The sequence below is a fragment of the Hemibagrus wyckioides genome, linkage group LG09 (genome assembly GCF_019097595.1).
Source record: "Hemibagrus wyckioides isolate EC202008001 linkage group LG09, SWU_Hwy_1.0, whole genome shotgun sequence".
NCBI classification, from domain to species: Eukaryota; Metazoa; Chordata; class Actinopteri; order Siluriformes; family Bagridae; genus Hemibagrus; species Hemibagrus wyckioides.
The window spans coordinates 19,592,850-19,620,386 of record NC_080718.1 but is presented as its reverse complement, the minus strand read 5'-3'; the positions used below and the strand labels follow the sequence as shown (position 1 = coordinate 19,620,386).

The 27,537-nt window shown below is 39.5% G+C and overlaps 1 protein-coding gene across 3 annotated transcripts in view; it reads left to right on the top strand.

The window, feature by feature from the left end:
• The window catches only part of dph6 (diphthamine biosynthesis 6), a 111,574-nt gene that overhangs the window by 23,289 nt on the left and 60,748 nt on the right, over positions 1–27,537 (top strand). For 2 of the 3 annotated variants that reach the window (XM_058398382.1, XM_058398381.1), the window contains 3 exons: positions 3,025–3,243; positions 20,713–20,804; positions 20,888–21,072. In XM_058398382.1, coding sequence (XP_058254365.1) covers positions 3,128–3,243; positions 20,713–20,804; positions 20,888–21,072 — 393 coding nt within the window. In that variant the 5' untranslated portion in view covers positions 3,025–3,127. Of the gene's footprint in view, positions 1–3,024; positions 3,244–20,356; positions 20,529–20,712; positions 20,805–20,887; positions 21,073–27,537 lie in introns of those variants that run through there. The other variant, XM_058398383.1, reaches the window with a different exon arrangement.

The following is a 27,537-nucleotide window of genomic DNA, read 5'->3' as shown; positions in this document are numbered from 1 at the left end:
ATAGTTTTGGGTCAAGCATGACTGGCTATGGGTTACTCTAAATAAATACACAGGGACTCGCCAGGAAGGAGTTGGTATGCTGCAGTTACCGCTGAATCGCCTTGATTAATCAGCTGGCAGATGTAGAGTGGCTGCTTGTGTACACTCCTGGGTCCCTGTTCGGGGGACAGAACAGACAGTGTCGATGACGCTGGACCACCTTGACTCGTTGCATGGACTTGCATACACAGATGAACTGCCACAAGACACAAAGGCTCTGTACCCGTGATCTAAATATGAAACATGTGAATGTACATGTATCTAAATACATCCATTAGCCACTTTAATAGGAACACATGTTCTCATTCATACAATAATGCAATTACTTAATGCATAAAATCATTCAGATCCAGGTCAAGAGCTTTAGTTAATGTTTACACTAACATCAGAATGTCAGCGACTTGGACCATGGCAAGGTTGTTGGTGCCAGATGGACTGGTTGAGCATTTCAGAAACTGCTGATCTCCTGGGATTTGTACAAATGGTGCAAAAAACAAAACATGCAGCAAATAGTGGTCAGGCAGGAGGTAAGGCCTTTTTGATGAGAAAGGTCAGAGAAGAATGGGTTTAAGCTGAAAGCAAGGCTACAGTAACTCAAATAACTACTATTTACATCCATGATGAGCAGAAAAGCAAATGTGCAACATGTGAGACCTTGAGGTGGATGGGCTACAATAGCAGAAGGCCACAACGGGTTCTGCTCCTCTTAGCCGAGAGCAGAAATCTACAGATGGCACACGATCACTAAAACCTGGAGTTTCAGAGAGCTTGTGACATTTTCAGTCAAGTTACATTGTTTAATGTGTGATTCAACCAGGGATGCATTAGCAACTCTGAACTCTGAACCTAAGCCGTGCTGCTCGCTCCACATAGCCACGCATTAATCAATGCATAGAGCCCTGAATGCCCCTCCCAAAGCATTCAAAATAACATGCACTGTACTACATTACAGGTCCATTATGAGTATTTGAGTAGCATTTGTGATAGAAAGAAGCCTAACCCTTGAAAAAAGGGTAAGACTCGTCCACCAAATTGTCAGAGTCTAGCTCTTTATCAAGCTCCAACTCAGTGACCAACTATGACAGTATGTTTTCACTGGCCCATTTTAGTTCAGAGTTTGTTATTAATATGATCCATTAGAGAATATGAACATTATAATCAACGTTTATTACAGTTATCCATGTTTTCATTCACTTATCTAGCTCCAGTTAAAAACAGTCCCACTAAAAACATTTCTGAATTTCTTTCACATTCTATGACTTTACATTCATCGACCTGTGTTTTACGTATTGTCTTCTGTTTGACAGCGTAATGGCCTAATCATTCACTTTAGATCTTTGCTCATTAAGGACCCCCTAATGGCCAGGACCCTTGGACACTTGCCCAGTATGCCCTGTCAGTAATCCATCCCTGGTTTCGACCACAATTTCCAATCCTATAAAATGATGTCTTTCCCATAGATATAAATGCAGATGGCACTTTTCTCACTGCTCGTATTGAAACACAGCCAGTCATGCAGTCTTTTTGACTGAAACTCCTGCCACCCAGCCCCATTAATAAACCCTCTTATAGTCACTTAGGTCTTCACTCTTGCCATCCAAAATTAAGGTTAGCTTTCAGCATTTTTATATATACCACAAAGCATGGTAGGATGTTAATTGCTTAATTATATCATACAATACACCTGTCTAGAAACATCTGCATGTGTGATTCTCCTCGGATTTATTCAGATTTTTCTGACAATATATATATATATTAGTATTATGTAATCGCCATAATTGGAATAAATTTTTTTTTATCTAAAACTTTCAAAGTACAGAATATTACAATGAAACTGATACTCGGACCCTTTATTCAACCGCTGTAAGCACAAAATGACTTTTGCACCATGCCTAGATTTTGAAAACCCCTCAAGCAGAGTGAGTGTATCCTCTGTCCTGCAGTCACGTGGTCAGGAAGCGGAGATGAAGGCCAGATTCTCTGCTGACTGGATGGACAGCCTCTTGGCACATAGCCACGGTTATAGATTTTTATCGTTGCTTGCGTCACTCCTCTCTCTGTTCGTCTCTTCTGGTCTCATCTGGTCTGGTCCATCCCCCACCCTGCCCTGCGGCGGCCATCATTAGACGCAGCAGTGGCCTCTCACCTGTCAGCTCCACTCTGGCCGGGGTCACTAAAGCCTCATCTGGCCCGGCCGTGGGTCTCACGGCCCTGGGCAACACTGCCCTTATCCTCAGGCAAGGTGCAGCCCCATGTGGTGTCTCTGTCTGGCAAAAAGCTTATCTGCTCTTATTGCAGCAATAGACTTCAGGCCCAAGCTGCAGCCCTAACCTTCAGAGGAGATCTAGAGGTGGAGGAAGATAGAAGGAGGTAGAAAGAACGAGAGATGGAGTGAAGGGGTAAGGGAGCGAGCGCTGAGAGGTCTGAGACAGAGAGATGGGGATTTGCCTAAAGCAATTGCTGAGGCAAAAAGCATTCCTCAAAACATTGGTGCAGGAGGGACCACCATAGGCACGTTTCCCCGCAGGACTTTGCCCAGCAGGCTCTTTCATACTGCATGTGCCGGACATAGATGCTCTCAGCTCTCACCTTACATCTCAAGAACGCCATCTTTTAACCATTGTACTTTAATATTCCCATCAGCTCCAGGCCAAAGCTACACCTTTACTGCCTGTTTTTATCATTTATCCAGCTCATTATATATGTTTACTTATGCGCCTCATTACCCATGTGCATTACTCATTTATGTGTACATTTAATTTGCTGACCTTCACTCACACAGATTTGATTCTTTCTGGCATAATGCAGAGTGTAGGACAAGGCCATATGCCACCAATTGTGGGAAATTGCTCTGGATGGATATTATCGATATGAAAAAAACTCAGGCAGCATTTGAAGCACCATTAATTTTCTTTGTGTTCGTTTTTTCCCCTTTAACGATTAAATTGCTTGGCACACTAAACCGGCCTCTTATCATCCTTGCAGACACTGCAATCACGCTCCATAATCACAGTTTCCGAGGCGGAATGGACTTGGGGCCGTGGCCAACAGCCACTAATGTGGGCCTCCACGGGCCACTCGCCTACAGATGGGCATCTGCCACGATACACGCGGGCCACAGGAAACAGAGCTCCAGCCGAAAGCGCTCGCAGGATTACTCTGCTGCTCCAAATTACTGCAGAAATGCTGTACACTAATGAGAAGGTATGGAAAACTTGCAAACAAGATCGTAATCGCTGATTGATTGCACTAACCGCTGCTCCTTTATGCATCAGCTGAAAATTCTTTTTAGCAGAATGAAAACACCAGTCATTCTGGGGGGAAAATAGTGGTCCCTAATTTGCACGATGCAAAACCAATAAGTTGATTTAAATGATTTATGGAAAATAATTAATTGGGTTCATTTATTTTTTTAGTAGTAATTACATTACATTATTAATTAACAGGGCACAATAAAAATGAATCAATTATTTTTCAGAAATCACTTAAATAAACATTAGAAATGAAAATGTGTGTGTGTGTGTAGAAAATGTTTTGAAAGTATATGAAGAATGAGTTATTTCTGACAGATGGGAGAAACATGAAGCTTTCTGGGTCTAGCTGCAGTTTTCTGTAGACTATTAAGACAAATCCTGCATGAATTCACTGCAGCCCTCTTCAGAAAACCAGTCCAAATTCTGCTGGCAACATTTTACGGTTATATTCTTGTTTTCTTCAGAAAGAAGTTTTACATCCGTCTTTCATAGAACAGTCGTCCTGTGTTTCCCACAACCTCTTCCCCTCCTGTCTGACTCAGAGAGCAAGTGTACAAATGCTTCCTCTTTGTCTTCCTGACCAAAGAAGTGCAGCCAAAAAGGACACAAACATATTTCTGTCAGCACAGTCTGCATATTTCTAACCGCCTCTACAAAGGTCTACACATGTACACGAGTCACGTAGCGCATAATATTAATGTGGATCGAGAACTTTTGCACACTGGGCATTATCTTTTCTGAATAAACATGTCGCTAAAATAAACATCACTGCTTAGTATATAAGTTTAGTTATACCACTGTATGATTGGTCAAACTCCACCTTACTTAAGCCTGATTAAAAACATGTTTTTATTCCATAAGGAAAAGTATATCATTGTTGACATGCTGAAGTTTTCTTTAAGGAGACATTTATTTAACATTCATGGAAGGAGTCTTCAGTGTCAGCACTTGGGTCAGTAAGTTTTCAGGACATCGAGCCTTATGATTTCTATCTGTAATATGACAAGCTTTCTTGTCTTATTTCAAAAAAAAATCAGACTGTTGAAGCAATGACTGTCGAACATATGTAATAACAGGAACTAAATTGGCTCATGGACGATCCACAACATTAAACGTAATTATGAATGATTAAAGAGTACGACATGTTCACTAAGTCATGTAGAAAATGTAATCATTGACAAATTGCTGTGGAATAAGAGAAAATACTTCTGGATGTATGAAGTATTTTATTAGGAAATGAATCCACTTCGGATTGGTAAGAGCAACTCCACTTGGCATCAGGTAAAATCTCAGCACAGAGTTATAGATTATTTTTCTGTAACAGCGCACTACATCACTGTTAATTATTCAGTAATGTCAGGGCAATTAAACAGGAAACGTTTGTAGTTATGAATGTGAAAGCATCATCTTATCATGGGTGTTTAAGTGAATAACTAAAACAAAACTATCCATTAGTCTAAGGTTTCTTTATCTGACATTTCCTCAATATTATTTCCTCAATGTTTTAATATATATATATATATATATATACTGTTTCCTGGGAAGAATCAGATTCTTACTCTTGAGCTCATCTAACCTCTAAAGCCTCTTCATCTAACCTCTAAAGCCTCATTTAAAAGCATTCAAATCAAGTTTCCATATATAAAATAAAATATTTTGAGTGACAACAAATCCAAGGGTGTCCGATCTTATCCAGAAAGAGTCAGTGCAGGTTTCCATTCCAGTCAAGTCAAGCAGGAGCTACACCTGATGCCACCTGTTTACTGAGCTGATCTTGGCTCTTAGGTGTAGACTCAGGTGTGGCTTCTGCTTGGCTGGAATGAAAACTTGCACCCATAATGATCCTTTCTGGATAAGAACGGACACTACTGGCTTGGACGTTGATGGTCCAGATCATTAGTGCATGTAATTCATTTAAAAACCTGAGGCAGACCTCTTTTTAACTTTGAGCAGGTTAACTGACTGGTGGAGAACGTTGGAAAATATCACAAAAAAGTATTTGGACTTCGAGGGTCGCATTTAGGTTACTGACTTATATGTAATAAATAAATAAATAAATAAATAAATAAATAAATAAGGCAGTAAACTTAACTTTTTGCAAACATAGCCATCATTCAGAAGCCGTTAGCTCTCACATACAGTTTGAGAAAGCAGTTTGTATCCAGCAGCAGGCCTGTAACTGTGATGGGCAGCTCTGGGAAATGTGTAGAAGAAAACTTCTTTCAACCGAACATCGCATCTGAAGTACTTGAGGTTTCTTTTGTAAGCAAGCAGCATTGTACGAGCAGAATGTTCATTTAATTTGACACAGGAATGGTTTAAATGCCTAAAAGAAAATAAAGGCTCGGCTATTTATATTTGGCTCACATTTGTGAAGGTCTGGTTTACCCAAAATACACATTTACGTGATTGTTTGTGCCATCAGCTCATGGTTATTTACTTGAATCTTCAACTCGGTAATGGACGGCTTGGCAAGCTGAATTATCATCGGGATAGGAAAAACACTTGAAGTTAATGAGCCATGGTAAGTATGTGTGGTGATCTATGCCAAATCATCTTAAAACTAAAGCCAAAGCAGGTTCCATGGTTTCAGAACACATTAGCAGAAGGCGATGATGGAACGTGGTCTTGACCATACCTTTCCTTCTCAAAGAGGTCAAGAGGACAGGAGGAAGTTAAAAAAACATTCCTGTTAGTACAGGAAACAGATAACAGCCCTTTAGAATGGGAAATACAGCTCTCCACACACAGTACTGAATGTGTGTTTAGGTTGCATTATGTCTGTGGTGAGTTACGATATAAACACTGTATCCGGGAGGTTCAGGATAAAGCTTTCCTTCTCTTTTCAAATATGATTCTTAAACGAAAACATAAGCCAAACATGGAAACAATAAAAAAAAAAGTTGTTTAGACTCAGTCAGTGGAAATATGCGTGAATGAAACAGTTTGAGATTGCAAATCATATTTCTGTTTGTGAAAGTTTTGCATTAGAGGTTTTTCTTTCTCTGACTGCTCCGAGGTTTGAAGTTGCAGTGTCTTACGACTAGCACAAAAGCATGGCTATTGCCCCATGGCTAAATTCCTGAGTACCAAAACTATTTCCAAGCTTCTGCAGTTTCACTATTAGTACTCATGAGATAGGACATATTAATTACTGATGATGACGTCCATGCTATCATTTTGTAGTGGAATTTACATGGTTTACTCAGTTCAAAGCCATCATTAATTTCTCATCAGATACAGTATTTCCAGTTCAGTATGAAAGTGAAACATCATTAATATGATAATTGTGATATAAAGAGCCTTCCTGCACGCTGGGTTTTAAACAGTCATATAAGCATGGCAAATTTATGACTAATCTATATAAAGGCAGCAGTAATATACCTTATTATGAGCATGAATCATCTAAAAGCTGGGACCAGAGGTGCAAATGGCCTTAAATGAGTACTTCAATATAATTGAACTGAATTTATTTAAAAGTCATCATTTCTGTTCTCATTTTATTGAGCAATATCCATGCTGCTTCCTCTCAGTGTTAAGCGCATACCCACTACTGTATTACCGAGTTAATGGGACAGATAATTGACAGTAAGCCATAGGAGGTTAATGATAGACGTTTAATTGACTTCTTTCGGAGTGTCTCAGCCTGTTCCTGCTCTTTTGGGACAGTTTTGGTGTCAAGCGTTTATGGAATCTGCCTGCCAGTGGAGGGAAATTAAATTAAGACATCAGTTCTCGTATTATGTGAAGCAACGGCAGGTGAAGTGGCTGACCTGTTGTGTGTGTGTGTGACCTGTACTGTATGTCCACCATTGGTGCAGACAAGAGAGTTTATTTCATCCGATGCCACATTCTGCACATGCTGAGCAGGACAAGGCCACAACTGTCCCAGCTTGGCCGCTGGATGCCTCTTCTCCTATTTACGGCACGCATCCGCTTCATCTTAACTCGAACAATTCCATGCCAGGAAGGAACATTTCCTTTTCTGAGAGGCGAGGAGTATGGAAAGGACCGAAACCAGAGAGACCATGACACTGAGACTGCAACTTGCCCTCCAAACACTTTTAGTTTCGATGGTGTCTCGATACATCAGTTTTATCTCCACACATTTTTCATCTTTAAACTAACATCTTGCGCGACTGGTTTTAACATGTCCTAACATGAACGTGTTGTTTCTCTCTCCTAAGTACATGACATGGCAATCAGGCAGTGTTGTATCAGTATCTGAGCTCGTATATAGGTGCCAAATATTTTATTCATTAAACTAAAACACATCTTCAGGCTCATCGTTTAAGCTCTTTGATATGCTTAGCTCATGGGCTGTATTTTTTTTTCTTTTTTAATTTATGATAATCTTATGCACCACAGGCTGGTGGCCCGCTCACTTGATAGAATGTAAATAGTTAGGAGTGGAACACAAGGATGGCACTGAGCCATACATCACTCGTATCACTTAAAGTGTTGCGGCTGAGCTGATAGATGAAGATTCAGGAGATGGGAGTGGGGCTAGACGTGGAAAGGTGTTAGAAGGTTGAGGATATTTCTCATAGCAATTATTGAAAGTGTTTTCGCTGACATCACAGTCCTAGCTCATATATCAAGGCTTGAGCAACATGAATATGAAACAGCAGTGTGGTGTGAGTGGAGGACGATGTAGCAGTAAAAATTAGTGGGTTACTTAGGGTGAAAAATGAGCCCTGCAGAGGGTTAAGCAGGCAGCATTAGTGTGTGGATCTCACTGTAAAATGCCATCATAGTTTCCTTCAATCTTTTCCTTTTCATGTGCTTTGTATATTTATAGTTGTCATATCCAGTGCAGGAAACTGTTATGATTACAAATAGTGGAAGTGTAGCATTGCTGGGCTTGGGAGACGAGTGAAAAAGGAAAGGGTTGAGAAGTGCTGATGGGAAACAGCATCACAGAGCTGGACAAACATGAAAACTGGTATGGCGATGTTAGGGTTTGGCATGTGTGTGTGTGTGTGTGTGTGTGGTGAAAGCTCTGGAGGGGTCTGGCTGGTACAAAGTCTGTAAGCGCTGGTTCCCTGTGCGTGCCTGCTGCAGGATGTGGTGGATACCGAGCTCTTGAATCAGCTATCTCCAGGCCAACATCGCTTCCCTCAAGAGGCCAGCGTAGAGCGTTGCGGCCTGTCTGGAGCGCATCTGGCCTGGCTGTGCTACACACATCCTCCCCTCTCACTGCTGCTACAGGAGGGACTTTCTATAAACCTTAACATTCCCAGCCAGGGAAAAGGAAGAATCGCTTCTCTCTCTAGATACATAGCACGGCCACCATTCCTATTATGGATATTAGGACATGTTTAAGCCCCGCCTCCGTTTTCTCTCTCGCTTTTCCGCTCTGGCTTTCTTTCTTTCATTTTTTTTCTCTCCAGCTGCGCTCCCTCACAGCATGGCCTTTGACTGCAATGACAGAAATAACAGTGTAGCTTAAATATGGGACATCTGCATACATGTCTGATCACCCTTCCCCCTCGCACGGTTTGCCTAAACAAAGTCTGGATCCTCCCACTTGGAAGCTCTTGAGAACTTTACAGGCCTTCAGTCTCATGCCTTTGCCCCCAAACTCTTTCTTTGGGCACATATCCACATGGCCTGACTGTGAACTCAGTGTGAGAGAGGTTATATCAGGGATAGAGTGGGTGTTGTGTGAGTGTGTGAATTTGTGAATAATACATGTGAGGTAAAGCGTGTTCCACCAGGATGTGTCATTTGCAGCCAGTCCATTCTTAAGATATCAGCATCCTTAAGAGTTTTAGCATCCAGATGAATCCTGCTTGACGGGAAACCAGGGTCAGGGCTTGGAAAGGTCATGGAAAGGTGACTTACTGGCCACAGGGAGCTCAACACAAAAAGCCATATCAACCACCCTTAACCCCTCCCCACTCACACAAACACACACACACACACATATATATACACACACAGGTTTCTATTGCTCTCCTTGTTTCATTTTCATTAGGACTCTCCTGCTGAGGTCTGAACTTCTTGCCCTGCCTGAACCAGGGTGACAGCTCAGTAAATCACGCCACTTTAGTGGACCTGCCTGCTTTTTTATACACTTTAATCACAGAACTCCTGCCGCAAGGAAGATTGGTCCAGTGTATGGAATTCACCTATAAAAAACAGAAGAGGGAGTACGTAGACGCTGATGTGCTTCTCGAAGCAGAGCGGCCGATAGAAACTCGTTAGCTTCTTGCTGAGACAGTGCTCCAACGGGGCCATGCTGTTTTCACTCAGTGACAATCAATCGCTCAGGAGCAACAGGTCCAGGCTATAAACTTGAGGTCATATCCAGACTCGTATACAGTTTCTCATCTGGAATGAGAAGATGAACACGTCGGTAGGATTCGCAGACAAGACCTTGGCCTTTGTTTTTTATTAACGGTTACTCACAGCTTCAATGCGGATTGGAATGATCGGAGGCCATCTTTTACCAAATATCACTACAGCTTTAAAAACTGTTCGCCCTTTCAGCACGGCCGCAAAAAGAGTGAAAAGACTCGAATAAAAGCCAACAGTTACTGGAATAAAACAAATGAAATTCCATATTATGGACTGAATTGGTGATTCCTTTTTATTTCCATTGCTTTCATTTTAGTAGAAAATATTGTTGATGTTTGTGAGTTTTCCAAGATTAGTGAAGCACTTTTGCACTGGATCACATTTAGTTACTCTTCTTGGTGACAGTTTGTTGAGACTATGGTTACAGATTCATTAAACTGATTATATGTGGGATTTATTTACACTGATTTAGATAATGGTTTAAAAACTGAAATTTTTACAACTGCATTTGCTGAAAACTTAGTAAAAAGAGAATTGTTGTATATCTTGAGTACACTACACTTTCTGAATGGGACTGAGATTTACAGTACCACTGTAAATACAATACAACTGAGGGTTAAGGGCCTGGGGTCCAGAAGTTTGGTGGACCTGGGATTCAAACTCACAACTTTCTGAGCAGGAGGCCAACACATTAACCACTAAGCTACCACATTCCCACATTTATTACATATTTGGGTAAATTCCTTGTTTACTAAGGACATTACAAGCAGCAGAAAAAACTGAACAGTGACCACAGTTAACTTTTAAAGTAAGTAAGTAAAAAAAATAAAGGATAGGGGGTTCAGGTCTTGTGGAAGGGTTCCAAGTACAATTTCAAGGAGAACTGTAACTTTTCAAGTTTTACACACAGTAAAAGTCTTCCATTCACCTTTAAACACTGTTTTTGTCATTGACTTTTTTTTTTAAACAAGCCTCACTTCCTTAATCAGATCAGCGAGAGTAAATCAAATGAAAAATGTTTGTATGTAATCTAAAAGTGTGTGAAATCTTCTTCCATTTCTGACATAATGTCTCCAACACGGTAATGACTTTCTGGTCTGATGAACATTTTTCAACAACATAATTCATATAAATTCACGTGATTGGATAAGCCGTAACAGAGAAAGCTGCTCCAACTACAAAACTGCAGTTGATCATAGCTGGAGTATTTAAATTCATATATGAAATTTCATAGTATAATTTTAGTATAGCACTATAAATAGAAGTACTGAGAAGTATTTGTTCCCCATGAGTGCATTCATTAGCAGGATCTACTGCATCGAAAGTTTTTCGTCACACGCTGGGGCTGAATTTTTGTGTTTAATGTTGGGTTTAAGCTCAGTGTTTGAGTTAGATTTAGGGTGTGGGGAAGTGTTTTGGTAACCTATTGAGCCCATGGAAAACATGGCAGCTTTCCATGATGACACATCCAGCATAAACTTACAATGGTAATTCTACATGGCCAAGTTGAACCCTGAAATGGATTAAAGTTTGTCTGCCTGTGCTAGGATGAGCTTTCTAGAGCATATCTTCAAAGCACTTGGGCTGGTGATTCAGATGGATAATAACTTTGATTGGAGGAAATAATGCTTTCCATGTGACTTTGGTGGTTTCCAAGTCTACTATAAGTGTGCTGCTCCTCATTTCCACGACAGAGCCCAGATGTGTCTAAGAAGTCAGTCAGCAAACAGATCAAGAGCTCTCTCTCTCTCTTTTCCCTGTCTTCCACAGATTCACTTATGCTTTTCCCAGTGGAGGCGCACTTCATGCAAGATATTTATAGGTCCTATGTTGATATTGGACGGCATGTGGAGAAATAGCCGTGACTCAAAACCACAAGACAAATGGCGGCATTGCTTGCTGCTGTTGTACTGACAGGCCTGGCCTAGTGAAGGACGCAGGTGACATCTCACTGCTGTCTGGATAGGACGTAGAGCGTCTGATTAGCCAAACACATTAAGAAGAACCTTCCATCTCTTTCCTCCAACTTGGACCACAGAGGGAAAGAAAAGATCAAATCCAAATCTCACCCAAAAGCGAGCCAAAAGAAAAACAAACTCAGCGGCAAAATTCAAAGCACAGCAAAATGACACTCATTTTCATAGCCTTCAAAGTCACAGCTTGGGTGGGTAATGGAACTATTAGATAACCTGGCATCTAAGCTAGCTCACAAGAACTGTTGATTATTTATCTTGTGTAAATAACGGTTAACTCAGCATGCTATATTAGCAACAAGCCATTTGTTAGCTTATGAACTAATCAATAGCTTATGAGTACTGTTAGCTACGTTACACTGCATAGTACCCGAGCAATAAAGGCTTCACTTTGTTCTGCTAGCTGGCTGAATTAATTTGCTGATCATATTACCCATCCAGGAGGTATGTAGCGAAAATTCATCCCATTTACAATCAACCAGTCTTTTCCAAGTTCTCAAACTTTTTTTTATTACTATTATGATTATTATTTTTAATTTAACAGCATCCCCCATGTTTACTTTTCTGAGTGCTAAAGGTCTGGAATAAAAGAGACTTATGGGAGTGCTATAACAGAAGACACATATGCTACATTCATGTGGGTACTGAGAAGTTTTTCCAAGCTCTGAGTAAATGTTTTTAAAAAAAAAAAAAAATGAATGGCCCTCCAAAGTAGTTTCCACTCCGAAAGTAGTAGTAGTTTCTTAAGAGCTTTAACTTTTCTGTGATGGCCTTTCAACAAAGTAGCACAAGAAGTGGTTATAATAGTGCGTTATAATCCTTTAAAGCAGACTTTTCGGTTTCTACTATAGTAGACTTTCAGTGCTATTAATGATGAATTACTATAGTAAATGTCACCTCTATTTTTAAAATAAATATACCAAGCAGCACTCCTGGGTATTGTTCAAAAGCTATTTGAGGGCTTTTCATATCCATAGAGATGCCAAACAAGAGATTACTGAAGATTACTGTAAGAACATTTTTGAGAAACAGCAGTAAACACAACTACACCTCACTAATAACAGTTTTTTTCCATACAGTTTTATGGTACACATGCTTTAATCGCTTTCTATAACGGACATTATTTCGTGTATTGTGTTTCCTATATTCAGTAAATCCCAGTATTTGGTAAAATGCAGTGCAGCTCTCTGTTCCACTCAGCTAGGTTTTACTCTCATTTTAGGAGGATCCTAAATGTGACTATTTCAGGGGCTGTACAGGTGGTTTTCTGGTTGGATCTGGAGCACATTAGAGTCATCGCTAGAAAAACCGAGCTGCAGATGGAGACAGCAGCGAGGGGAAGTGGGCATTAGTCCACACCCCCCCACCAAATACCGATTACATCATCCCAGGCAACCCAGACACGCACAAACACTGACACACACACGGACCTGGATACGGGGGGTCCATTCTGACAACAGACAAGCTGGCTTGGCATCGCGCTGGTCGAGGTGCTCCAAGAAAAGCAGAGCGGCCCACGAGAGGGCCGGGGCTTTTGTGTTTGTGGACTGTCACACTTCATCACGAGGGAAAGCTATAACAGGCCCAGGAAGAGCTTTGAAGCTCGAGGAGGGTGTGTGGGGATAGCCTCTGTGGCTACGTCTGATGTCAGATCCAATATTCTGATTGCGTGCTACTTTCCAGATTAAAATTGTGTTTGTCGGGTGTGAGTTAAACCGTCCGCGTATTGTGTATCACAGAGCAGACGTCCTAATTACAGCATCATACTTCACTTCATAGGCAAAGGAGAGACAGACCTGGCCAAACAGGTAATACTGGAAGAAGTCAGGAAAGGAGAAAATTGATTATGTGTATAGTAGTTTATGAAAGAGATGGATTAGATAAAAAAAAAGGAAAGATTTATTATGAAAGTCAAGTAAGCAGCCACATAACTGTATAGCCAGTAAGTCTTAATATGAAAGACAAATCTGACAAATAATAAATGAATGTAAAAACAAAGATGTTTTTTTTTAAGAGACTTTACTTTTTTTTACTCTTTTCTTGGACGGAGTCTCTTGTGTATGTGATTTTTAAACAGTCAGTACATTTTCCACCAAGGGAAAGTCTTCATGATAGATGTTTTTTTTCCCATCAAAGAGAAGGTCTGGTGAGGAAACCAGGCTGTTTCTATAGCTGTTATTACAGAAACTAATGTGTTTCACAGACTTGATTAAAATGTATTTCAATTTGGATGAAAAACGATGACGTGCAGTTGTTTAATTAATAAAAAAAACAGAGAAATAAAACACTTCATTGTGTGCCGTTATAGGAAAATAATTCACTTCGACCCTAATCATCATAATGAACCCTGTATTCCTTTTAAATCATTATCCATTCGCTGTATCCAACTTTTCTATATGACTCTTTGAAACTCTACTACATCACTTTTATACACCACAGAAAAAATGTAACACAATCCTACATTCTTGAATACACTTGGGCCTTAAAAGAATAGAGGGGCGTTTTTTTTTTTTTTTGCCAGTGGAAGGCTGAACAGAACTTTAAATGTTAATCAGAGGAACTTGTTTGCCTTTCCAGGCTTCCATCGATGATTAAGATAAGACCTGGATTAAATGGAAGAGTGCGTCTCTGTGAAACATTCAGGCGCTACATATGGAATTGTATTTGGCAGCTGGGTCAGGTGACGGCTGGCATGGAGTGTGTGTGCTTTTCTCAAGCTGTTTGGAAATTAAAGGATCTTGTACGTTAATGGACCACATCCCTTTGGCTGTGACTTCACAGAGCGGGAAAAGAAGCCATAATTTGATTCTGGGATTTTGCAAGCAAAACAAAACACTTTCAAATCAAGACAATATTCGGAAAATCACATTTACTGAGAAGAGTAGCTGTTTGAGAGGCTGCCCAATTTCTGGGTAATGAAAGCATTGTGGACACTTTGATGCTGCGACTGAGCATCTCCTTTGTTAATAATAAATAATAATAAAGTATCGCAGACTTGATATTAGTGAAGACGTATGTAAGCCCATGTGAGTGTCTGGATCACCTTTATAGTGGAGATGGAAGACAAATGCTGTGTTTAAACACACACACATACACAAAGGAGGCTTTCGTGTACATTTCTGCTCAGCGGTGTATCAGCGTATCATCTTTGCTGGTTTTGTAGTAAATGACGTTAAACGACCAGGCTCTGTACGCAGGCTTATTATTTTCCGTCATTAGCAGCTGCTGAGTGCAAGCCACTGAAATGGAGCGCATTCTGAACCAACGCCAGTCCCATTGTTAACATATTTCCTCAAATTTCTAATCAAGATTCAGTTAGCTTGAGACATTAAGGACATAGTACTCAATTTACCCAAGCCAATTGTTAATTGTCTGTAAAAATGTGTACAGATTCCTGGTTGTGTTGTTCACAAAGGTCTTTTGATGTGGGTGAAACATATAAAGGCCTCATTATACGTATCCGGCCACAGAACATTAGCCTCGAGGGTCAGCTGGTTGAATTCTGACTGAGGTACTTCCATAGGCTTTTAGATCAACTATACTATTAACCTAAGTTATTAGTGTAGTAGTTTAATATGAAATGTAAAATCAACACACACACCCAATATGTTTTATTTGGCATTTTTGAAAGTGGGAGCAAAGTCAAGCCAAGTTTTAGTAACATAGTGTTTCATTCATCTTCAGGAACCACACACACACGCCAGTCCAGCACCGGGCACCACACACACAGACACGCCAGTCCAGCACTGGGCACCACACACACACACACACACACACACGCACACACACTCACACACTAATTCACACCTGGGGGCACTTTAGAGTAGCCAACCCACCTACTGGGATGTTTTTGGGAGGTGGGAGGAAAACAGAGAACCCAGAGGAAACCCATGAGGACACAAGGAGAACATGTGAAACTCCACATAGACAGTAACCTGAACTCAGGACTGAACCACAAACCCTGCAGCTGTGAGGTGGCAACACTACCCTCTGCACCACTGAGTGCACAGTGTGCCCACTCAAAATACACGATCATTTCTTATGTTTCTTATGTGTTTTATATCAATTTCCCACACTACTTCATTAGCTAAAAATCAAACTGCTATTTAACCAGCTAACAATAACTTTATATTTAGTTTTTTGTTTCATTTACAAAGTCCTCTGGTTGTTTGTTACAATAAAAATAAGTTTGTCCTAGGCATACACTATCTGTTCCTGGACTGTCAGTTTGACTAAATACATTTTCTGATCCGTTAAATTTAGCTAATTATACTGATCAGTGTTAGCAACCTTGCTAGCTAATTCTCTTACTCTTTTTTGCGCAATAAAAAATGTTTACTGTCTTTTACCCGATGCATCATAGAACTCTTTTTGTAATGTAATGCTAACATCACACATAGCTGAATAGTTATTTAACGTATATAGTTAGCTTATTGTAGGATATAACGGTCAAAGTTGAAAACCTAGCCGCTTACCCTCACTCTCTTCCACATTGTTAGCTAACATTACACATAGATAGCTACCTAATTAGCTAATTTATCTAACTAATGCTAGTGTATATATTGTAGGTCAGATTTGCCAACCTCGCTAGCTAACGTTATCTCACAATTTTCCCTAATGCTTGCTAACCTTACCTCACTCTCATTTATAATGCAAGCTTAACTGAAAAGGCTATTTGAGTCTACATTTATCTTACTATCTTTTCCACAATGCTAGCTAAATTTATCTTGCTTTCTTTTCCACAATGCTAGCTAAATTTACCTCAGTCTTTTTTCCATACGACTAGCTAAATTTAGCTCACTCTCTTTTCCTTAACGCTATCTAAACTTACCTCAGTGAACATTAGTCAGTGTTAATGCTAGCTAAATTTACCTCACTTTTTTTCCTCACAATGCTATGTAAATTTACCTCAGTGAATATTAGTCAGAGTTAATGCTAGCTAAATTTTCCTCACTGTCTTTTCCACAACGCGATCTAAACTTACCTCAGTGAACATTAGTCAATGTTAATGCTAGCAAAATTTACTCTTTTCTTTCACAGTGCTATCCAAATTTAACTATGGACAGTGTTAAAGTGAACTACAGACAGTGACAGTGTTACTGTTAGCAAAATTTATCTTGCTTTCTTTTCCACAATGCTAGTTAAATTTATCTTGCTTTCTTTTTCACAGTGCTAGCTAAATTTATCTTGCTTTCTTTTTCACAGTGCTAGCTAAATTTATCCTGCTTTCTTTTCCACAAAGGTTAGTTAAATATTCTTTAAAAATTGTCTTTTTTTCTCCATACCGCTAGCTAAAGTTACCTCACTTTTTTCCACAACGCTAACTAAACTTACCTCAGTGAACAATGGACAGTGTTAATGCTAGATAAATCTATCTTACTTTTTTTTCCACAATGCTAGCTAAATTTACCTGTTTTTTTCCACAATACTAGCTAAACTTATCTCAGTGAACATTAGTCAGTGTTAATGCTAGCTAAATCTATCATACTTTCTTTTCCGCAATGATAGCAGTTTTTTTTTCTCTCCATACCGCTAGCTAAAGTTACCTCGCTCTTTTTTCCCACAAAGCTAGCTAAACTTACTTCAGGGAACATTGCACATTTAGCAACTTAGCTACACAATGATAGCTCATTTTACCTCGCTGAATTTTCCACATGAAAAAAAGTACTCACTCACTGTCTTTTACACAATCTCCTCTCACAATGTTAGCTAACATTACTAACGTAGTTTGCTAATATATATATATATATAATTTTAGCGTATTTAGTTGTCAAACTAGCTAGGCAATTACAGTTTTAACAGCTAAATTACTATTTTTTAATATGCTGATCATTTCTTTGCTACATTTCTGCGCTTAATGTTTCTTTCTCTATTGGAGAACTTGCAGGATCCAAATACTACATCACCTTATAAAGGCATTACAAAACCTCATGATTTATCATCTGCTGAATTACAGGAGAAAAGTCTGGCTCTCAGCAATGACCAGTAAACGCCCAATCAAAATACAAGCGATTATTTCCGACTAAATTTCAAACTTTGCCTGAACTATTCAGTGCCATTAGCTGGACTTGAGAGACATCTGGTATTTCAGCATGCATGGCCTGTTGAGGATAATGTACAGTTGAATCCATCACTGCCTGCTGCATGCTGCTGTTTGCTGAGAAGTCATGGAGCAGGAAGCCGGAGGTTGCCAGGTCACCATCGGCCACATCAATACTGTAACGAAAAGCATCTGAACAGGCTGCAAATTACCTTACAGGTCTGCTCAGTGTTAGTGACCACATGAAGAGTTAGAGCGCACTGTGCAGTGGAAAGTCAGGATCTGGATTCTGCAAGCATTTTTGTGTTTAGGTAGAGCTACAAATGCAACCTTAGTGTAGAGGAAATAGCTGCCTAATGATGTAAATATGCTTCCAGGAGTTATGAGTAAGTCTTACTGCAATTTTAGGGGAGAGTTTAACTGAAGGAAGTTCAGCACCCGGCACTGTGCTGTGTTGCCAATGCTAATCCATCAATATTTCACTGGATAGTTGTATGAAAGTAGCTGAGCAGAATTTATAAGTGTTACTGACACGTCTTCCACGTTTAAATGAGAACATTCAGGATTTAGAGACGTTCCAATATAAGACAATAAATAAGCATGTTTGTTCACAGACAGCCAACAATGTTTCACTTTCCATTAACATGAAATGGAGCAAAAACCAAAAAGTGCAAAACTGCTGCAGAAAGAAACAGCACACTATGTCACACAGTGTCGCTTTTTAATAGAATTTGTATCGGCTGTCCTCTAAAAGGAAGATAAATAGAAAGCCGGTGGGTGACGACTCTTTCCTGCCTCTGTGTTCAACCTTGACTGGCCTGCCCTGCTGCTCAATATGTCTGCACCATGATTTCAGGCCTCACTTTGTCATTACACCCAAAGTTTTTGTGTCCTTGTCTGACAAAAATTAGTTTGTGTATCTGTGTAAATCAACTGTTGTATGCGTATGCTCCTTTAAGAGTGCCATTCGATTCCCTGTGCCTTGCCTCCATATTTATGCGCCTCATATTCAGTTCATTGCCTGTGCCTCGGATGCGCTATCCATCAAGGGTTTTTATTCCCTGTGCGTCTACAAGACGACGTAACACTCTATTGTAAATCGCAGGAATACTGCCACAAATAAAAACAAAATTCTTTACAAGTGGACTTGCAATATGAACGGATTTATAAAATAAGAATAATGCCAAGAGCTCGGAAATTTGGAGCGTTTTCAGTGACAACAAACCATGCAGCATAAAGTGCACATTGTATAAAATGCAAACTGGGTGTCGGAGTAATGTAAGTTAATTACATGCAAGGCAACACCTGAACACATATCCTGGATAAAAAAAAATAAAATAAAGAAATCATAATCCGACACCGTACAACTGGTATAGAGACACAAAGACGTAGAAAAGTTTTGCAGCAGCATTGATCCCGCTAATCAATAAACTCTGATCATCATCTTTGCAAAGTTTTCAAAGCGTGCTCAGTAAATAAATAAGAACACAGAAATAAGAACGACCGAGAGCAGGTTACATTAAGAAAAAGAAAAAATACAGAGGACTGTGAAGATGTCTTTTTCAATTTTGTACTCTCCGACAAAATCGGTTGCCTTTGGCCTGCTCAGGGGCACAAGGTGAAGAAAGCACACGAAGGCACTGCAATTATTCTGCTCTGGCACAACAACTGAGAGCAAAAGGAGCATCAAAGGTTTTCCTCTCAGCCACAGCACTCCCTCTGAGGAAAACACTGCCTGTGTGAATAGCACTGGAGAGGCGGCTGCTGCTGCTGCTCATAGGCTCATTCGTGCCATAACTCCACAACGCTGTCCAAACTCTGCATCATTCCCCACAGTATACTACTGCTGAGATTTGTGTATGTGCATAATTTAGAGACATTTGAGAATTACAGGAATAATAATAATAATATTATTAATAATAATATTAATAATAAGGCATATTATTATTGTTATTATTAATATTATTATTATTATTATTATTATTATTATTATTATTATTATGCATTTACAGTCATTATTAATGCTTGGATGAATATTGGTTTTCCTGACTTAAAATAATAATAATAATAATAATAATAATAATAATAATAATAATAATAATAATAATAATACATATTATTATTATTATTATTATTATTATTATTATGCATTTGCAGTCATTATTACAGTCGTTATTAATGCTTGGATGAATATTGGTTTTCCTGACTTAATAATAATAATAATAATAATAATAATAATAATAATAATAATAATAATAATGCATATTATTATTATTATTATTATTATTATTATGCATTTGCAGTCATTATTACAGTCGTTATTAATGCTTGGATGAATATTGGTTTTCCTGACTTAAGTTAATAATAAGAAGAAGAAGAAGAAGAAGAAGAAGAAGAAGAAGAAGAAGAAGAAGACTTTATGATTCAATTATTAATCTCTCTCTCTCTCTTTGTATTTGTTTGATATAAACGTATTTTCCTCAATTATTTACCCTCACACGTCCCCAACACATTTCATATTTTTCTCGTTATTAAAATGTCATTGCGATCGTTTTTCTTTCTTTAAACAGGCACTGCAAAAGCCAGCCTTTTTTCCCTTTTAGGGGTCCTCGCCTCTCCCGGAAGAAACTGCTTGCACGTTGTCGGCTCGTGTTTACAAATTGGGTTGAATCCCAAACGACTTCTTATTGGTCATGTAGTACACTTGCGTAGGGAGAATAACCTGCTGTTTGAAGTAGTATGTAGTGCAGCTATGTAGGGAGCAGGGAGTGGTTTGGGCTTTAGCGTGAGCGAAGCGGCGTGAGCCTCCGGAGTAACATATGTTGACAGCGTGACAGACTCCTTTAATAAAAAAGAAACATTGTTTTAGTGTTGTGTGAATGAATAAATAATGAAAATGAAAGTTGTTGCACTGATAAGGTAACGAGGTGTCGCTTTGTCTGCTAACTCTTATTCATTTTTCATCCATGGTTCTAATTTATCAGTATATTTCCCCATAAAAGTGCATGTGTTTACAAATGGAGCACAGCAGTTCCATATTCATGCAGCCCTGCCATATAAAGCAAAAATATATATTCATCTAATTCTCTTGTGCTATTCACAGTGGTGGCAAAGACAGCTGTTATAACATGATGCAGTGTGTTGCTGCAGGACACACTATAGTAGCACTGGCCAACCTCCGACCAGCTCACACAGGTAAGATCATAAATCTGAAATCCTTAAATAACTGCTCCCAAAATATTAATAATAAAGCTTCCTCCTCACTCTGTGCTACCCAGATGAGCTTGACAGCTACATGTATCAAACGGTTGGGCATCAGGCTATTGAGCTGTATGCAGAAGCCATGGACCTGCCCCTGTACAGGAGGACCATAGAAGGCTCGAGTGTGGACACGAGCAGAGAATACAGTCCGAACGATGCTGATGAGGTGGAAGACCTGTACCAGCTGCTTCGACTTGTCAAGGTAATCCTCGTGAAGGTGGTTTGCGAGTAAAAACAACTTTCAGCCAAAAGCATCAAGCAAATCCCAAGTGTTTCAGATTTACAAGCAGACAGTCAGCAAAAGTAAAGAAGTTGTTTTTGCAGATATCTTCCACGTGTTCATTCATATATGCATGCATCAAGTTTCCTTGTATGCTATCTTTACACCTACAAAACATGCTGATAACTATAAATATCGGTCTGTTTAGACACGCAGACCTCCACAAGTAATGTGAATGCAGGAAATGGGTATCTTTATGATTTCTTTTTAAATACATACCTTATTCACATCAGCACTCAACGTCCACTTTAATAGGATCACCTGTACCCTGACCTGTACCTGTACCTTGGTTGTTAATGCAGTTACACAACCAACCCGAACATGTGGCAGCATCACAGTGCACAGACTCATGCAGGTACAGATCGTGAGCTTCAGTTTCTTTTCACATGAAACATCATTAATAAAGCGTGATCTCTGATTTTAATCACGGCATGCTTATTGGATCAAAAGTATTTCAGATACTGTTGGTCTGTCTTTCTACAGTTTACGAAGAATGTTGTGAAAAACCAAAAACACTGAGTCAGTGACAGTTTGGGTGGCAATGCCTTGGTAAAAAGAGCGATAAAAGAAAAATAGCAAGATTGATTGGAGCTGCCAGGAAGGATATAATAGCTAAAAATAAATGATCATTCTTTAAAACACATTGTAGTGTATGAGCTACAACAGCAGAAGACAACACTGGGTTCTCAATCCAGTGTAGTCAGCCAAGAAAAGGAACCTGAGCCATCATGGGCACAGACTCATGGAAACTGGACACTTGTTCTTTTTCCAGCCTTTCAGGATGTACTGTAGTATCTTGTTATATCTGTACACAGGCACAAAAGTTAAAAAATGAAGGATTACATGCAATGATTAATCTGATTACCAGGCTAAAAACAGCTTTACTTGATTGCTCCAATTCCCCTAATCCAGTTAAAAAGGCTATAGTGTGTTGTTTACATGATTAATTACTAATTCTGTGGAAATCAGATTTATCTGATAATGACTGTGCATTAAACACACTTTTTTTATGGCATACGTAACATATGAACTAATACAGGAAATAACCAACTATGAGAACGCTACAGTGGAGTGTTAAGGAGCCGTATGAAGCCATGAGTGACAAGTTAAAGGAAAATCCATCTTAAAGTGTGTTAAGAAGGTGTCAGGTCACCACAACCAGCTAGAACAGCTTCATTTTCTGTAGAAGTGTCAGGAACTGTATGAAAGGGACAAACACCAAGCTTCCCACTTATTTTATCAGTGTTGTGATAATGGTAGTGGAGTGATGTCTAACACGCTGCTCCAAAATTGGGTTGTGATCTGATGCCATAACAATATGACATCATTTTTATGTCAATAAAACCATTCAGTGAGCCATTTGGATGGGGGCGGGGTCTTCCTGGAAGTTCCCACCTATCTGGATAAAACATTTTTCTGTATAAAATCTGGATAAAAGTTTAATGATTTGCAATGATTCTTGTCTTTCCTATTATATAAAGAGAAAATCGGGCTGATTTTTTTCATCTGCAACACGACATTTTAACTTTTGCTCAGTTCTCAAACGTTTCACCTTCCATGCCATTTACTTGTGCAATACTTTTCTCTTTTTTTGAAACAGTGTAGTTTTTAATAATAAAGCTTTACAAATTTATTGTGAATTGAATGCATTGTGAAAAGGTCAAGTATTTTTTATTTTTTTTATTTTTTATTTTTTATAGAAATATATTTTTTTGCCATGTAACTTAGCCTTGCTGTTGTATAAGCACATACACAAAATGCAGTAAGAATATCCGGTGAAATTTTTTCTGCCAGTGGTTTGATCTCTTTGTTCTTGTCTCATCTCCCCAGAGTCTCCTTTTGTACTTTTATTGCTTGTTGCTCATGGATGCTGTTAATGCTTCACTCTGGCTCTCACATTACAGTATTTGTTACTGATAATTAAAAAAAAAAAAAAACAGGATCTGCAAGTGCTCCCAGACTGTGGGATTCAGGTCACAGGGGGATGAAATCATTTTGTTTGCAATTAGAACTTGTAAAAATGAAATATCACCTGGTCCTTTTCCAATCTTCTGTCTAGTTTAGGTGAGACTCTAGCCTACTGTAGCCTCAGATTCCTGTTCTTGGCAGACGGGAGCAGAAACCGGCCTGCTCTTCTGCCTCAAGGTTCAACATGCCGTGTGTTCTGTGATGCTGTCCTAATCACCACGGTTGTAAAGAGTGTGGGTTTTTTTTGTTTTTTTTAGTTACCCTAGTCTTCATTTCAGCTCTGACCACTTTCACCAACAAGGTGTTTCTACCTTGGATGTTTTTTGTTGCTTGCATCATTCATTGTAAAATCAACAGGCTGCTTTGTGTGAAAAATTCCCAGGACATCAACTCTCCAAACAAGTCATTTGGGACTAACAACTATGCCACAGACACATTTTTTCCCCGATTCTATAGTCTGATGTGAACATTAACTTATTAAGCTTATACCCTGTATCGGCATGATTTTATGCATTGCATTAGTGGCTGATGCAGGTGTTCCTAATAAAGTGGCTGCTAATACACAGCACTTAATAATTAACAATAGAGAAAGTCCTGTTCTCTATGACATGATTTTTTTTTCTTTAGGCTCAAGAGACAACCCTGTCAAGTACATGCATGTTAAAATAAGGCAGGTCTCAGGTTACTGATGTGTGAACAGCATGTTGAAGCACGACAAGTATTTTTGTCCTAAGTTATGAACATTGTGATTGTGGTTACACAAGTCCGGTCATTTGATTTGAGTCTTCAGCTGTGGTGACTTGCAGAATCTGCCTCCAGGACAATGTACTGAATATGGTTTCATCAGCTATCTGCTGCATGAATGTAACTTTTTATTTAATTTCATTGAGAAAGTTTATATCAGCTAAGTCAAAGACAAAGCTCTGTCATAATTCATTATTTAACCACACTTGCATTAACGTTCCAGGATCTAGTTCTGACAAAAGTTGACAATAGTTTTCTTGTAATGCAGCATAACAGTCTCTTAATGAATGACCTGATTACTGGCTTAGGTACAAATCTGTGGTGTGACGTGTGTATATATACACACACTACTCACAAAAAGTTAAGGATATTCGGCTTTCGGGTGAAATTTCAGGATGCACCTAAAATGCACTATAACCTTTACAGGTGAACTTAATTTGACCTTCTCTACACTTTTGAATGCACATGTCCAACTGTTCAGTGTTTCAGTACTTTTTGCATAACTTGCTGTTCTCTAACAAGGTGCTTAACGGCAAAATTCACAACTGGTGTTTGATCCATGAATCGACCAATAAATTTTCTGGTTCAATTAGAATTGGTATTTAAACAGTGCTCTTCATCATGCTGTTCACATTTTGACATCATGAGACCAAGACGACACTATTGATCAACAGTACCTCACCATTGCGAGGCTTCAAACAGGATGTTCTCAAAGGGAAGTGGCCACTGAGCTTAGAGTGTCACAGAGTGTCATCAGCAGGTTGTGACAGAGATACAGAGAGACTGGAAGAGTCACAGAAAGGCATAGAAGTGGACGTCCTTTGTCCACATCCCACGTTGATGACCGCTTCATTGTGAACAGTGCCCTGCGGAACCGGATGATGAATGCCACTCAACTCCAGGCACATTTAAGGGAGGTGAGAGACACCCAAGTGTTTCGTCAGACCATTCGAAATCATTACATCAGCGTGGTCTGCGTGCTAGACGACCTGCAAGGGTACCTGACCACACCACCAGGCCAGGGAGCATTTACGCTGGACGAGGGACCAGTGGGCCTCAATGCTGTTCTCTGATGAAAGTCGATTACGTTGTGCAGAAATGATGGCCGCCAACAATGTTGGAGACGTCAAGGAGAGCGCTATGCATCAGACATCTGAGTCGCCATGTAGAGGCTCGTAACCCTGCACCCCAGAACCTCAATGACCTGAGGGCCACCCTTCAAGAAGAGTGGAATACCATGCCTCAGCAGACAATAAGTCGACTCATGAACAGCATGAGACGTCGCTGTCAAGGTGTAATTGATGGTCAAGGGCACATGACAAATTATTGAGACATTGACATTTTTTGTTGTGGTATACCCACCACTGTTGTTGGATTTTGTTTCAATAAATTGTTTGAGATGAGGAAATCACCATTGCATGCTTCTACTTAAATGCCCTACTTTCATGATATAATATCACTGTAGCATGAACCTTTTTACATTTTCCATAAATTTTACCCAAAAGCCAAATATCCTTAACGTTTTGTTAGTAGTGTATGTATTCAGACCCCTAACTCATTGCTTAGTTGAAGCTCTTTTGGCAGCGACTACAGCCTCAGCTCTATTTGTGTACAATGCAACAGGTTTGCACACCTGGATTTGTGGATTTTCTGCCGTCCTTCTCTACAGATCCTCTCAAGCTCTGTTAGGACCGTCGGTGGACAGCCGTTTTCAAATATCTCTAGTAATGTTTTTTTTCAAATCTGGGCTCTGGCTTGGCGTCTCAAGAACATTCACAGAACTGTCCCTAAGCCACTCTTACATTGTTTTGGCTTTGTGCTTAGAGTCATTATCCTGTCAAGCCTAGTCTGAGGTCTTGAGTGCTCTGCAACAAGAGGGATATCTCTGTATTTTGCTGTGTTTAGCTTTTCTTCTACCCTGACCAGTGCCCAGTTCTTTCTGCTAAAAGCTCCATCCCCACCCCCATAACATGATGCTACTAACACTATGCTTCAGCAAGGGGATGGTATTGCACAGGTGATGAGCAGTGCTTGGTTTCATTCAGACATGACGCTTGGAATCGAGGCCAAACAGTTCAGTCTTTGTTTCATCAGACCAGAGGATCTCGTCCTTTAGCTGCTTGTTTGCAAATTCCAAGCAGGCTTTCATCTGCCTCCTCACAGAGGAGAGGCTTCCATCTGGCCACTCTGCCATACTGCCCAGATCAGAGCGTTGCAGCAAAGTTTTCGCCCAGCTCCACAAATGATTGACCATCAGGTTTTTGGTCACCTCTTGTATCAAGACCCTTCTCCCCTGATTCCTAGTTTGGCTGAACAGCCGGTTATAGGAAGTAGGAGTCCTGGTAGCTCCATTAAAGTATCATGGAGGCCACAGTGCTTTCGGTGGGTGTACAGAGTGTAGATTTATGCAAAATTTGATGTGAAATGCACATGATATCCCCAAAGTCTCTATACATATGGAAAAAGTTTTTAGCAAAATAATGTAACTTTATTTACAGAACATTTCTATATGATTCATTCCATTACTTTGTGCACACATGGAGTTGTCTCTCTCACCTCACACACATGATGAACTCGTTTTAACACACCTGGTGCTATGCATGGCATGTCATTGCATGTCCAACCATGCGACAGTGTCCTTATATATATATATATATATATATATATATATATATATATATATATATATATATATACACACACACACACACACACGGACAAAATTGTTGGTACCCTTCCATTAAAGAAAGAAAAACCCACAATGGTTAGTGAAATAACTTGAAACTGACAAAAGTAATAATAAATAAAATTTTACAGGAAATTGACTAATGAAAATCAGACACTGCTTTTGAATTGTGGTTCGACAGAAGAATTTAAAAAATATATAATATAATTTATATATATATATATATATATATATATATATATATATAGTTTTTCACAGAAATCATACTTAGATAAGGATGTTGTGGAATGGAGAATTTTTTTTTCTTCATGTGGAGTTAGAGGATATTAATTTTGAGGGTCTAATATGACATGACCAGGTTGTGTTATGAGATGTCTGTCAGGTCTCTTGCCTGATGTACTTTGTTCACTTCACCATGCTTCTTTCGGCCATGAGAGAGTTAATCAGAGTTAAAAAGTTCTCTTCCTGACAGAGTGAACATCCTCTCCTACCTGCACTGGACACTGCAGATCATCCTGCGCCTTTAGTGCGCCTTCAACCTGAGCGCCATCAAATTTTTACCGCTTGTTATTTTGGAATAGGGGGATAGACGGCCTGACACGATGTAAACAGGAAGGGGAAATGCTCTTTCTGTACGTTTTTGGGCAAACATGTTCGTTCACCGTCACTCTCTCATTGGACATGACCAGAACGCAAAGGCCAGAGCTCATGATCCTGCCTCAGGGCCACATCTTCCTTTTTTCCCCTCTCGGGCTTTTTTTTTTTTTTTTGCTTTAACACTCCACAGAAGGTCTATGTTTTTCACCGTTGCTGTTTTTAGCTGAGTTCTGCATTATTTTGGTCAGTGTGAGCCACCATAGTATTCTTCCAGCATGCTTCTAACCCATCTCATTACTGGATGTCCCACAGGTGGTTGTTGTTGTTGTTGTTTTTAGGCCACTGAGGGCCATTCGACCTGTCGTCTTTATACTTTTTCCACACTTTGGATG